The following is a 13,842-nucleotide window of genomic DNA, read 5'->3' as shown; positions in this document are numbered from 1 at the left end:
CTTTTCTACGTGCAAAAATAATTTAATCACAACCATCAATCACCACCAGGTTTACGCTGGTCGATGTAAAATGGCATCAAGGTATGGATTACTTGTCAAGGAGGCTACTGTGCTGCTTGATAAGTTCAGTTCTGGCAAGCAGTGTTTGGATGACTTCACTGAAGATGCCTCAAAGGCTCTGCAGGTAGACAGTTCAGCCTGTGTTGTGTTGTGTTGTGTTGTGTTGTGTTGTGGTGCTGGTGGGGTTGACACCTGTCTGGAGAATATCATTTGTTATATTCTTCACTTGTAATTTGTTGCAGAACATGGATACTCAGGATAAGAAGTTCATACTTGATGTTGTTTCTGGATGTATCGAGCACAAAAAGTTATTGGACATAGTCATCAGTGTCTTCTATGCCCAGAATGGGAAATGCTTATCCAGAGGTGATCGCAACCAGTTTGTCAGTAAGTTAATTAACTAAGCCATCTCCACTAACTACATCTTGGACTGTGTTGATGATTTTTAGTCTGAACAAAGCAAGGCTACCATCTGAGTTCTTATGTTGCTACATTGTTCTTCAGTTATCTGTTACCTTGCCACATTCATCCTCGATGACCTTGGACTTCAGTGTTTCAGCAACATTGTCAGATGTCTGGACATCAAGAAGATGCACAAAGTGAGAAACTCAGTTTGGAACGCATCTGTTTTGTTGCATTGCAAAGAACCAATGCTCAATAACTCTACTGTATTGTGGTACATGCAGCAGTGTAAAAGGCTAAGTGTACAACTGTGCATTGTCTTTGGTTGTAGTTCCTGAGTTTCTTCTTCAATGTCACAAACCTCACCACGTGGATACAAGGGGAGTGGAGTCATATCTATGATGCTGCCTATGTGGAGAAAAACTGGATTGCCCCTCTGCTAAGGTGAAAAAGTAGAGAACACGAAAGTCATTTTCAGGGAATGACATTCATTATCTCCAATGGTAAGGACTGAGGCATAGGTCTATTGTTTTTGTCCATTAGATGGCGCCCTGAGATAGATATTCTTATGGACCAGCTTGCTGCCAGACTGTCCAGTGGGAGTCAGGTCAAGAAAGCTCCCACCAAACCCACTGAGCCCCAGGAGTTCTCTCTGACCAAACCTAAACCTCGCCCCCTCCCCCAGCCTGAGCCCATTCCACAGCAGGAAAAACACCAACCAGTCAGTCTCATTCACATTCAAATAAATAGTATCTTTCAACTTTTGCTGCACAACCTTTGCATAGTCTGTTACATGTATGCTATTGTTTTCTATTCTTGTGTACTAGCCAACAGAGATATCCTTGAGAGATAAAGCAGGCCATTATCCTATATATTGTGTTGTGGCTGTCATGGCTGCTCCAGTCATGAGGCTTTTGTTTTTCAGGTACCAAACAGCACCTACAAGACTCCGAAAGAGGTGCAGGCCATGGAGGAGATCAAAAGAAAGAACCGTCAAAAGGCTGAGGTACGATGTCAGCTTTTTCCATTAATTATCATTAAAAACATAACATCCAGAGGAGGGCAGCAGTGGTCTGTGATATGATCTGAGAGACAGTGAAAAAAAAAAAAAATTCTGAATTAATTTATGTTCTGTTGTCCTTTGTATAATGAACTGAGAAGTGTGCCTCATGTAGCAAAAGGATTCTATTTCTACTCATTTCTTTTGGTTAGATGATTATGACAACACAGATTTGAGTTATGCTTCAGAAAAGGTGAAATATATGGTGCAAACTGTAAAGACTGGGCAAAACTACAACATACTTTAGATGTGTGATACCTGACTTTGTTTAGGAATGCATTTGTTATACACATATATTGCAGCATGATGTATGGATCTGTCTTGTATGGCCATGTGGGCTGGGCACCTAGAGTGCATGACATCCATCCATCCATCCATCCATCCATCCATCCATCCATCCAAAAAAACTGTAACTTTTTAAAAGTGGTATAGAGTTATTATCATCATCATTATTACGTCATTATAATGATATTTCATGTGTTTTTCACCAAAGGAACTTCTGTATGAGGCAAATACGAAACAGTTCCAGTGTGTAAATCCACAGAAGTCTGAACGCACTAAGGTAGGGTCTATAAATCCCTATGTCCAATGTGTTATGTTTAGGTTTACTTGTGTAGAAAGAGTAATAATAAATAAATAATGACATGTTGCTTACTTCTCAATCCTCACACTACATCTCACCTCTCTTGATAACTAAATTCCAACATATCCTTTTATTTAAGCCCACATTTGCTTCTTATCAGTGTCATCATTTATATTTATTACTTTCTGCTGAACCATCACCTGGTATTGCAGAATGTGATGTCCCAGATTCAGGAAAGCCTTGATTCCAGGCTCAAGTTCAATTCATTTCAATCGTCTGGAGTTCCAGCCAATCACAAGATGGTGAGATACAATTATTTCCCCCGCTTTAAGGGGTCATTAATCTTCTGTGTGATATTGATGAGTATCATCATTAACTGGCGCGTGTATATCCACTGGCATTTGTCTGCTTCTGTCAGACTAACAGCTGGTCCATCAAGCTCAACAACACAGCCATCCTGAGACAGGGAGCGCTCTATAACCGCCAGGTGGAGGAGGAGCTGCGAAGGTACAGCACACTGTCTACCTGTCAAATTCCTCAAACTGCATCTGGAACCAGTTTCAGGGGAAAGCTGAATATATATGGAAAGCCAAATGGGTCAAAAATACCTCAGAAATGCATATACATCTTGACATCAGCAGTTTGCACAGGTCAAGGAAATATCAAGGAAATGTCAAGAAAAACAATGGAATTTTATCCTTCTTACTGCACTCTAGTATTAAAATGTGTGTGTGTGTGTGTGTGTGTGTGTGTTGAGAAAGAATGGAGCGTCTGGTAGAAGGGGCCCGTGAGCCCTCCTCTTTCCTACAGTGGCAGAAGGAGATGCGGGAGCGGGACCTGCAGGAAGAGTTGGCCCAGATTGAGCGCAGGCGTCTGGAAGGACGCATCAGCTATGAGGAGGCAGCTATGGCCCGCACACGCATAGTGGAGCGCAACCAGAAGACTGCACAGCTTCAGAAAGAGGAGGTGGGCTACAGTCACCCAGCAAACAGAACAACTGAGAAGAAAAGGCAGTTTACAAAACGTTTACACAGTACCTCAAGAGTGTTTAAAGAGAAGTGTGAAGAGAAAGGCCATTACATAACAGCATGTCTGTAGAAAAAATTCTTAAGAGAGAGAGATTGATGGTTATTTATGAAGAATGTTTTTTTATGGTTGGTTTGGTGTTTCTCATAGACAGCTCAGCTGATGCAGAGATATGCCAAGAAAAGGCTGCAAGAGGAAAAAGAAATGAGAGACTTGGTGCAACAAGTGGCAGAGGGGCACAAGAACTCAAAGGCAGCTAAAGTGAAGTTGCAGGAAATCAAGCAGTGTATAGGTACATCACCTCACCTGACATCAGATATGATTCTCTTGCCCTACAGTTTTCACAGTACTATGATAATTGTTCTTGTTTGTCACAGTAAAAGAAGTCTTGGAGGAAAGCCGAGAGCTCCTTCGCCAAGCGCTGGACGAAGCACAGGCCGAGCTAAGTAGGAAATTTGAAATCATCCGTGAAATCCAAGCAATCAGATCTGTTCCTCACATCAGACAGAGGTTTTTGGATGAAACTGAGGTGAGTGCAGGAACGACCGGATATCATCTCATCTTACTCAATGCATATCATATAAACCCATGACCGCGTGGCTCCCTGTGTCTCAGACAGCGGGCCACGACCTGCTGGGAGAAATGTCCCTGGCCGAGCTGAAGGAGCGCCTGGCCGTCCTGAAGGAGGCCGAGCAGAGCGAGCAGCAGGAGAGACGGGAGCGCATCCTGGAGGAGAAGCAGAACAAGGAGCAGCTTCTGCTGGAGCAGCTGGACGCTATCGACCTCCACAGGAGAACACTGGCACAGGCCGCTGCCAGCAGGTCGGGGACAAATTAGACTCTGACTTCTGCAAGACTTTGTTATGGCATTAGACACACGTATTATACACACACACACACGTTCATGATGATTCTACTGTGTGGCAGGAAAGAGGAGAAGAAAGCCGGGCTGGGTTTGCAGCAGACGGTGCTTGAGGATGAGAGAGTGCTGGCCCTGCAGAGGAGGCTGGAGGAGAAACAGCAGGAGCGCCAAAGACTGAAGCAAAGTGGAGTGAACAAGGCCAAAACCTCTGAACAGGCAGCAGCGCACTCCGTTAGCAGTGGAAAACACAACAAAGTGAGTATGGAATTCATGATAAAGTGGAACTGGGTTCTTTCAGTAAGTGGGCTGTAAGCTTTGTCTGTTTTGTTGCTGTTGGGTTTTTCATTCCATTAGCAGAATATAACACCGTTCCTCACTCAGCTGTCTGTCCCGATTTTGGCAGAAACCCCTGGAGGAGAAAAGTTGGGAGGATTTGGAGCGAAGCTTAGAGCGTCAAGTCCAGAAGGAAGCACCTTATGCTGCTTCTCAGAGGAAAACACTCAAGACATAAATATGTGGAATATTCTCCATTGGCCTAGCAATGTTTATTTACTTTAGATGAGAAAGATGAATAATACATCAGTCATAATTTCTGCCAGAAAAAAATGAAAGGGTTGAATAATTTGCATTGCATTTTTGTTACAATTTGAATTTGACATACTTAGCATTCAAATAACTGCAAAAAAAATAAATAAATAAATAAAATTGCCTGACTACCATTGTGATTTATTTCTATGATTTTATTTATTCATGCCATTACTGTTTCATCAGTTTAGATTCCCTGCACAGTGAGACCATCCAAAATGATTTATCTTCAACTGTGAACTTGAATCTGCTGTATGACAATGTTGCACTTTGTATAGTCTAGCTGTCATGCTTCTGTTCACTGTTGCCATGAGGTTTGTTATGCTTTGTAAATATCAGAATATCAGAGAAACCTTTTGGTTTCTAGGGGAAGTGAATCCCGCCCACTAAGCAGTGGCAAAAGAGAAAAAAACAAAAAAAAAACAAAAAAAAAGGAACATGAACTTCAACTGATGACATCAGGAAATTTCCCTCCTGCAAAAATAGCATTGGTGTTATTTTTGTTTATTGTATTTTCTGTTGCTTGAACTTGCCAGTTCTAAACTATTATACAAAAATCTGTGAATGTTTAATTGATTGGTCACTCTTTACTTTACTTAAAATGTGCAATGGTTGAAATATACATTACAAAAAAGAACTATAGTAATCCTATAATAACTTTTATACAGTCAGTATACACATATCACAGCAAAATTGCAAAAAAAAAAAAGCAATTGTATTTAATATCCTGTAGGAATATTAGTCACTATTGAGAAACACAGACACATATATATAAGTCCCCATATGAATATAATAGGCAAATTGCGATCCTATAGACCTTTAGTATTATTATGTTTGTATGAAATGATCAATGGTCTTTTCCATATGTATTGTAATGGTTTACTATTGGATTTTAACGTTTGCCAATCTATGAATCCACACACTAACTCTATGACTGTTACTGTACAGGGAACAGCAGCGCCCCCACAGGCTGCTCCGTGTAACAAACATGAATTCATTCTGCCCAGATCCAGCCCATTTTGCTCAGTTCTTTCCACCAAAGTAAAATCACATGATGTGTATTTTGTCATATGACACTGAGGAGAAGACTGACCCGAAAAAGCAAGCAAGCTATGATTCACTGACAACCTCTGTAAAAACAAAGGCAACTTCACCACTTGTCAGGGATGAAATGCTCTAAACTTGTTCGGTGGTAGTATTTCTAATAGCTGGAGGATGGATTGTTGGGGAGTTTTGCCTGTGATAGCCGCCGCTTGTCTCCTAGGTAAGGTCTGATATACTGTCTTTTACCCTACGAAAAAGAGCTACAGTAATCCTATAATGCATTTCAGAAGGACACTAGACACGCGTCACAGCAAAACTTTAAGTCCCTATTGGAATATTATAGGGATACCATAGGAGATAACATGAAATACCATAAAGTACAGTAAGTTCACATAAATTCACCATTGAGTGCCACAGATACACTAGAAGTCCCGATAAGAGTATTATAAGAACATTATCACAAGTATTGTGGTTTGTTTGTTTTTTGATATGGAGCAGGCGCAGGTTGACAGTATAATAAGTTATGAATGGAAAAATTATGCCATCAAATACATTTGGATATATACTGACAAATGGTTTCTGCAAGTGCACCAGTTGTTTTCCTTGTAGTTGTAGTTAAGCTTATTTCAGCAGCAATCATCACGACCATATAAAAAAAGCTAAATCTTTTTCTAACCCATGAAGTTTAATGTTTGTATGTAATTGGTTATAGGTATATAGGTGCATCAAAGTCTTGATTTTTTTACAATGAAAAATCACTATAATATTCCTGTATGGACTTCTAGTGTGTTTGTGTGAGTTAATATTGACCTTATCTTACTTGATAGTATCTATTTATCAATTTATATCCTATGGTATCACTGTACTAGTCATATAGGAACTTTTTGCTGTGACATTGTATTGTATCCTTCCAAAATGTATTACAGGATTACAATAGTTCCTTCTTCCAGTTTAACTGATGTCTAAGATTTTGAGGGAGAAATGTGCCAACCCAGAGGAGACTGAACCTGGGAAATCATATGACCCCGTTTCAGAATAATTGCATTTCTTGAAGAGGATGGCTCTTATTCAACAAAGCAGTTAAGCACATGGCTAATGTGATTACTACCACAATATGGGCTCTGTGTTGCTGATGTGGCTGCACATGTTTCCCCCCTTTCACTCAGAGGTTAGACAATTTTAACTGAAATACTTAAGTTTGTGGTGAACGATTCAGGATGTCCACAGCTACAGTAGAATGAAGAAGTGTCCCTCCTGTATATGAGGGAGTGTTATTTAATCGTGTGTTAGGCTTCCTGTACTGTGTTAATCAGAAGGAACTAGATAGCATGCCCCAGATGCCAGAGAGAGATTTGCATGACCTCTTTAGTGGGTCAGCTGATGGCTATATGGTCAAATCAATAATTCACTTATATACATTTAGACCTGTGGCAAATGAAATGGTTGCGTTTCCAGTTTTTTGTCCTCCACTCACTGTTAAATTTCACTTTTCTCTCCCAGGCATGGTGGTGAGCCAGACCACACTCGCTCCTGCTGTGATGAGCACCACAGTCAGTGAGAATGTGACCGATGTGACCGCGACTCCCATGATCCTCAGCACCACGTCGCCAGGCTGCTCCGCCCTCAACACCTCCACCTGTGAGCCCTGTGTGCCTGGATCTCACTATGACAACGGTGAGTCTGGACATCCCGCTGCCTCTGACTCTTTATGAGCTGAATCTCTGTCATCTGTCCCGCTCTGTGTGACATGCAGTCGTTCTCTGACTCAATCACAGACACAGCTGAATCCTGATATGTTTTAGGATCTAGCTGATGGTCATTCTTGTTTACTAGATACTTGTCTAGTCCCTGCTGACTGAAAAAAACCTTGAAGTTGCTTCTTGTAGTGACTGGAAATGTAAGAATGGACAATAAAATTTAAGATAGAAGTTGAAAAAATGTTCCTCTGGTCTTCCACAGTGGGGTTATTATAGTTTGGCATAATTAATTAGTGTTTATCTTTGTATAGTTTTTAATTTTAAGTATTTTAAGTTTAGTTTAGTTAGTTTTCAGTGTAGGTTTGGTAGTTTTAGTTTAGTTTTTTTGCTTTGTTTTTTTTTTACAAATGTTTAGTCTTAGTTTAGTTTTTATTTAGTTTCAGCTCTAGATTTAGTCTTTTTGGTATTGGTGGTATTTTGGTATCATAGAAGTTCAGAACAAGTAGGCCAATTTTGTATGTATGTCTGCAACAGATGTTGTATAATACAAACAATAAATCATCTTCTTCTTCTTTAAAAAATGTATTTAGATGAATTTGTCAGTTACTGTTCAGTAAAAATAGCCTATAACATTTTCCACCCAAAATTCATTCTCTCTGCACATCAACCAAAGGACGAAATCTAAAAACATTTCACGCATATTTTCATTTGATCTTAGTTATACAAGTAGATAAGTTGCAGTGTTTACTGTGATATCCTGCTCCTCAGACACACTGCTGTGCTCCTGCTGTGCCGACCCGGGGCTCTGTCTGTTCTCTGGAGCCTGTCTGCCGTGTTCCAGAGGATTCTTCCAGCCGCTGGCCGGTCAGCAGCAGTGTCGGCCCTGCAGCCAGGGCTTCTACACTAAGTGAGATCACCAGTTCCACCAGCACACCTCTAATATTCAGAAATGCAAGGGTTTCTTTTTCCTCTAATGGTATGAACTGTTCCACTATCAGTTCACTGATTGTCTGTTTCTTGTGTAATTCACACCTGCAGTTTCACTGGAAGCCCTGTGTGTCAGTCCTGCCCTCCTGGATCCTTCAGCAATGATACTGCTGCAGAAACCTGCAAAAGCTGCTCCGCAGGTTTGTTTATTTAGCCGTACACAAAAAATAGCAGTATTCATGCAGACAACAGCAGCAGTAGACAAAACATTTGTAGTATTCTTATAGACAAAGAAAATGTAGTCTTCATCTATTATTATTCAACTATTTTAAAGACAGTTCCTCCTAAATGTGTAATTTTTTCTATCATACTTTATGCTGAGCAAAGACTAGCATAGATTATGCTGTACTATTGGCAAAGGTATTGTGAAATTTATCTCTGCATTGTCCCAGTGTCTCAGGTACAAATATCCCCTAGCTGCCTATCTAACCTCTAATAACAAACTGGTCAAATCAATTATTCACTAATCATACATTCAGGCCTTCTCCAGTAAAAAGAGCTTGAACTTGAACTTGCAAATGAATTACAATAATTAGAGTTGCTGCCACATTCACATATCTCACAAAAATGATCCAGACAAAAACATAGCATTTAGGGTCATTTTTATTTTTATTTTAAAATTTGAGCACAAAAAAAAACACACTTTGGAGTGCCTGCTCACATCATCCAGTTGTGAGTGCATGAGAGGAAAACAGGCCAGAAGTGTTGAGTTAAATTATGTATGCTGTTTTCAGGTTTCTTTTCATCGCAGCAGAATTCCACTTCATGTAATCCATGTGCACAAGGAACTTTCTGCAAGTAAGTTGTCCTTCAACATCACCCTGTTTCTGTTTCTGTTTCTGTTTCTGTTTCTGTTGATGTTTGTACGGGGATCCAGAAATCTGGGAACTTTCATAACCATCTCTGTGTTTGCCCAGCCGCTTGTCTAAAGATCTAACATCACATGCTCCCATCTCATGGTCCTGTTTGCCAACACACACACACACACACACACACACACATACAAGCACTCATAGTAGGCCAGCTGCACAGTCACTGCTTTTATTTACAGGGAGTATCCATGAACATTTCAGTGGCATCCATGAACAACAGATTACAGAACTACAGAACTACAGAACTACAGAACTACGAACTCTGAATGTGCCTGGGGAAAAACATTTTCTTGGGTCACGTTAATTAAAATCTTGGTCTAATCTTTATTTGGCCTCTGTTGGTGCTAAGGGGTTGTAGCAGTCGTAACCCATTCTGCCTCTAACCTGAAGTTTGACCTGCCTGCTTGGACATTTAAGACCTCATTAAATCCTGGAGTCGCTCTAATGATTCCCTGTGACACCAGTTAAGTCAAAAGCAGGCTAAATCCAGGACTATTTCAAGCTATGTCAGTGAAAGTTGATTTGAGTTTCTCTTGTTAAAAAGGCTGTTTGTGATGAGGCTTCCTCCATGTCTGCACCACCAGCCCTTTACATTGTGATTGTCTCTGCTGCCGCCACACATGTCCCTTTTGGAAGAATTGAATCAATGCTCTGGAGGGTACGCCCCATTAGTTTGGATTAGATTTTTTTTTTTTTTTTCACTTTAGTTTTTATTGAGTTCAACATTTATAAACATGTAAAACCAACAGTTAAACATGTACACAAACAAAAAAAGAAAAGAAAAAAAAACAGGGTTTTTGTTTGGGATAGTTTGGATTAGATTTGAGGGAGTAAGAACATGCAAGTTGAACTTTGGTAAACACCAAACAACAGTTCCTTTGTCTGCCTGAAAGAGGTGATGTTGGGTTACGTCCAAGTGAACCCTGGAGTGATTTGTTTGAAGTGAGAATGTAGCTGGTCTAGATACAGGCAATATTGTAGCTGGTCTAGATACAGGCAATATCCCGGCATTTAAGTGACCTGTTGGGCTACTTTTCACTGAGAATGTCCCTTATTGTCCTTGATTTAAATGCGTTTTGTGTGCATCGTGGTCATCATATTTGACCTTTAGTTTGATGGAAATAGTGCATGTCTTAATAATTTTGATAATGTAAAGTACGGTTTGTATTAATTTTTTGCCAATGCTGTATATTGTACATGGAAAGTGAAAATCAAAATCATGACATTCTGTTTGTTAAAGCTGCTGATTGAGGTTCAAAATTCCAAAGGCCAAAGCGACACACCTAGACTGAAGTATGTTTGCTCATCTGTCTGTTATCACTGTGAAACAAACTGCAACAACTTTAAACCAAATCCGCTTTACCACAGCTGAGAAAATGCCCTAAAGTGGTGGTAGCTATGACATCCATAGTAATTTGTCCATTTCCAGTCATAAACAAGTGTCTGTCTCTCTGACAGCTCCTCCAGCTGTGCCCAGTGTCAGATCTGTCCCGGAGGCACAGAGTCTCTCCAGGCTGCTGCTAAAGAGTGCACACCGTGTCGGCCAGGTAACTGACATCATGTTAACTACACAGCTCTAAGGAAGTATCCTCACAAATTCAGTATCTAAGTAGTTTCACAATTTTGCAACTTTTTCCAGCTTAGTCATTTTCATGAGTGCTGCAGCCCATGGTAATAGAAAAGGGGATGCATGGATGAGATGCATCCATCCAGATGATATTTGGTTTTGGACAGGCATGCACAAGGCTCCCCGTCAGACTATGTGTCAAATCTGCAGCAGTGGCTTCTTCCAGATCCGCTGGGGCCAGGAGAGCTGTGATGTCTGTCCTGAGAATCACTACTGTCCTGTGAGTGCCGTTCCCCCTTCCAGCAGATCAGAGTTTTAATGATGTCCTGTGTAAGTTTGGTGATAGAGGATTTCCTCCCTTCAGAGTCCAGATGTGAACCCCATCCAGTGCCCCAGTGACGCCTTCTGTCCAGAGGGCAGCACAGCACCAGGCTACTGCATGGAGACCTTCTTCCGCAAAGCAGGGGACACTTGTGAACTGGCTCCTGTCACTATTGCTCTGTTAGTCATTGGAGGAGGGGGTGAGTAACAAGGCTGGAAGAAGTGCACAAATCCTTTAATTAAGTAGAAATACTCCGATAGAACAGTAATCTGGTACGTTTTCCACTCAAAGTTCTTTTAAAATCAAAGTATTACTGAATTAGATATCCAGGTACTTCAATAAAAGTACATGGCCAGTGTCATTTTCAGGTATTTCAGAGCTTCTTCAGTAACGCCATCCATTAACTTAATTAATACTGTACTGTATATTGAAGTTAAAGGCATTGGATTTCCAGTTAAGCTTGCTCCGACTGATTCCCGTTAAAGATGGCTAGCTTGAAGCTGCAGTGATCTTTATGATCTGATTACATGCAAAACCATTTTCTTCAAAGTAAGTAGTAACTGCGGGTGTTAGATGTAGTAACGGTTCAAAGCTGCCTGTGGATGACAATATTTCTGCCCACTTTCTGTGCAGTTTAATGTCCTGGATGCACTTAGCATCCTTCCTCTAGACTCTGCTCACCAGCCCAGCACACTGTGTCCTTCCCTTCAAAACAACTGATAAATACCAAGCTTGTCTCATCGCTCAAGAAAGCAAGTTATTTTCCAACCCTGACTAAGCATTAGTGGGTGAAAAATGTACAAAAAAATGGAATGATATACAAAATATCTTTTGTATGTGCAAGTGGGTAATACTGAGTTGTTTATTTATAAATATATAAATGCAAATGAATTGTTGTGTTGTATCCAAACCTCAGACTTGAATAGACTGAATAAACTGGTCTACTCAGCAGGCATAACAAGAAAAAAAAGTTCTAATGTAGAAATATATTCAATTGGATGTGTTTATTTGCAATTACCTTCTTGATTCCAAACTTAAAGTGACTGTATAATGCATTTCTGAACGCATGTATGTGCTTTTCATATTTTAAATAAGAATCGTTCAGGCAATTTAATATATTTCTATGTATCAAAGGTTTCATTCGCTTGGAAAAGCCCCATTCCAAAGGGTTCAGATGAATGAGGATCTGCTGCTCTGCAGTAATCTGTTTTACACGGTCTGGGTCAGATTTGTCATGGTAACTGGTAGCAGCAGTCTGTGTCCACCTGACACGGCTAAGGAAGAGCTTTCATACTTTTAGTCACCAACCCATTCTTTATTTTACAACATTTCGGTACAAATTTGATGTTTTAATAATAACTTAAAGTAGTATAAAGTTTTATATTTCAAATACATGTATTTCAACATTGTGTTGTAAGAGCCTCTTGTATTTTTTGGCATTATAAAACATGGTAAACAATTTTTTTTTGCACACTGGAAATATATATATATATATATTTTTAAATACTTTTTATTACACTGGCAATATTTCAAGATTAGATTATCTTGTTTTGTCTTTGTACTCAGACCACATCATGCACAAAAAGGACATAATGAAGATAAATAAGAATCATCCTCATGTATCATGGTACCTACTGTAGATGCTAATTTCCAACAATGTTTTCTGGTGTATTCCTCTCTCTCTTCCAGTGGCCTTGCTCTTTGTCATTTTGCTGGTACTGCGTCGAAGGAGAGACGCCGACGGAGAGCTGTCTGTCGCTCGAGCGCCATTATTACGCAAAGAGCGGCCTCAGGGTCGATACTATGGGATTCCCTGTGATGCAGAACCTGTGTATGCTGGCTGGTGAGCCGAAGGATCGTCCTCAATTTAGTATTCCTAAGTGCTGGGCAGAGCAAAACGCAGAGCAAAAAGTCTTTTTTTTTTTTGCATATGTGCCTTAACTGTAGACAAAAGGACTCATAGAGAAAGACTGACTCTAAAATCCTAGACAGTCATATTTTAGTACATGATGCCTTCTGACTACTGATAATCCACCAGCTCTTTTATCTGGTACATTTGAATATATTATCGACAAGCAGAAGTTCACTCTTTTGTGTTTTGTTGTTGACTGACACTGTTACAGTTGTTCTATCTTTAGGAAACGACATTCCTTTTGTTAACTAGGTTACTGGATGAAGAGAGGTACACTAGGATGTTGAAAAGGTGATGCGTGGATACCTCCCTCTTGTGAAAAGCACTTTTTTACTGATGCAGTTGATTTACTTTGCACTGATATGTTGGTAGATTGGTATGCGCCTCTATTAAGCTTTGTAGAGTAGTTCCTCTGTTATAGAAAGTTGTGAACTGTGGTTGGTGCCTTGTGTTTTTTATGCATTTGATTGATTAAGGTACATTGTGTTGTCTATAGTTTCATTGATACCTGTTTAATGTTTTTCACCTGTCTTATTTAAAAAGATTATATTTGTATGTTTTAAAGGAAAACAAATAAAAATGATCAACTCGGGTCTGACCTCTAACTGCTTTATACTATGAATTGCAATACAGACTACAGTTAAAGTTCAACAGGGTTTTAAATTCAATTTCAGACCTTACAAATAAAAACCTGACACACAGGACATAGGAATGCTTCATTGGCTCTCTGTCAAAGTATTAAGGCAGTCTTAAAACATGCAATAGTCATAGGGAGATGAACTCGGTTGCCTTGTCAGTCATAAAAAAAATGATATCCAATGAAGTGAAAAATAGTGGAAATGTAACTTTTTACTCAGAGTGCCT

General features: G+C 39.9%; 2 protein-coding genes across 2 annotated transcripts; both read left to right on the top strand.

The window, feature by feature from the left end:
* The first annotated feature begins 70 nt into the window (after positions 1-70).
* cfap99 (cilia and flagella associated protein 99) lies at positions 71-4,503 on the top strand. The gene is made up of 15 exons (XM_071527784.1): positions 71-184; positions 303-447; positions 565-659; positions 794-906; positions 1,006-1,183; positions 1,388-1,468; positions 2,016-2,084; positions 2,318-2,407; positions 2,524-2,612; positions 2,867-3,071; positions 3,282-3,423; positions 3,509-3,660; positions 3,747-3,952; positions 4,058-4,247; positions 4,396-4,503. Exons 1-15 carry the CDS (start codon positions 71-73, stop codon positions 4,501-4,503), a joined length of 1,977 nt encoding a protein of 658 aa, XP_071383885.1.
* Positions 4,504-5,670: 1,167 nt separating this feature from the next.
* LOC139650966 (cysteine repeat modular protein 1) lies at positions 5,671-13,560 on the top strand. The gene is made up of 9 exons (XM_071527782.1): positions 5,671-5,841; positions 7,122-7,295; positions 8,087-8,225; positions 8,357-8,445; positions 9,040-9,103; positions 10,636-10,724; positions 10,912-11,024; positions 11,109-11,265; positions 12,756-13,560. The coding sequence occupies exons 1-9, from the start codon at positions 5,793-5,795 to the stop codon at positions 12,911-12,913; spliced, it is 1,032 nt and encodes a 343-aa protein (XP_071383883.1). The 5' UTR covers positions 5,671-5,792; the 3' UTR covers positions 12,914-13,560.
* The last annotated feature ends 282 nt before the right edge of the window (positions 13,561-13,842 follow it).

Source organism: Centroberyx affinis, unplaced genomic scaffold, assembly GCF_046629955.1.
Source record: "Centroberyx affinis isolate AG114_WGS23_722 - 3 ecotype Tasmania unplaced genomic scaffold, CSIRO-AGI_Caff_v1 ptg001575l_1, whole genome shotgun sequence".
In the NCBI taxonomy this organism is placed as follows: Eukaryota; Metazoa; Chordata; class Actinopteri; order Beryciformes; family Berycidae; genus Centroberyx; species Centroberyx affinis.
This window is presented reverse-complemented; position numbering and strand designations above follow the sequence as displayed.

What these genes read in the sequence shown, in the direction of transcription:
- LOC139650966 (XM_071527782.1), top strand. Translation starts at nt 5,793, where the DNA reads ATGGATTGTTGGGGAGTTTTGCCTGTGATAGCCGCCGCTTGTCTCCTA. An exon ending in AGCCAGGGCTTCTACACTAA is followed by an intron (nt 8,226 to 8,356) that starts GTGAGATCACCA and finishes TCACACCTGCAG; the next exon opens with TTTCACTGGAAGCCCTGTGT. An exon ending in GTGCACACCGTGTCGGCCAG is followed by an intron (nt 10,725 to 10,911) that starts GTAACTGACATC and finishes GGTTTTGGACAG; the next exon opens with GCATGCACAAGGCTCCCCGT.
- cfap99 (XM_071527784.1), top strand. Translation starts at nt 71, where the DNA reads ATGGCATCAAGGTATGGATTACTTGTCAAGGAGGCTACTGTGCTGCTT. An exon ending in ACATCAAGAAGATGCACAAA is followed by an intron (nt 660 to 793) that starts GTGAGAAACTCA and finishes CTTTGGTTGTAG; the next exon opens with TTCCTGAGTTTCTTCTTCAA. An exon ending in GTGGAGGAGGAGCTGCGAAG is followed by an intron (nt 2,613 to 2,866) that starts GTACAGCACACT and finishes GTGTTGAGAAAG; the next exon opens with AATGGAGCGTCTGGTAGAAG.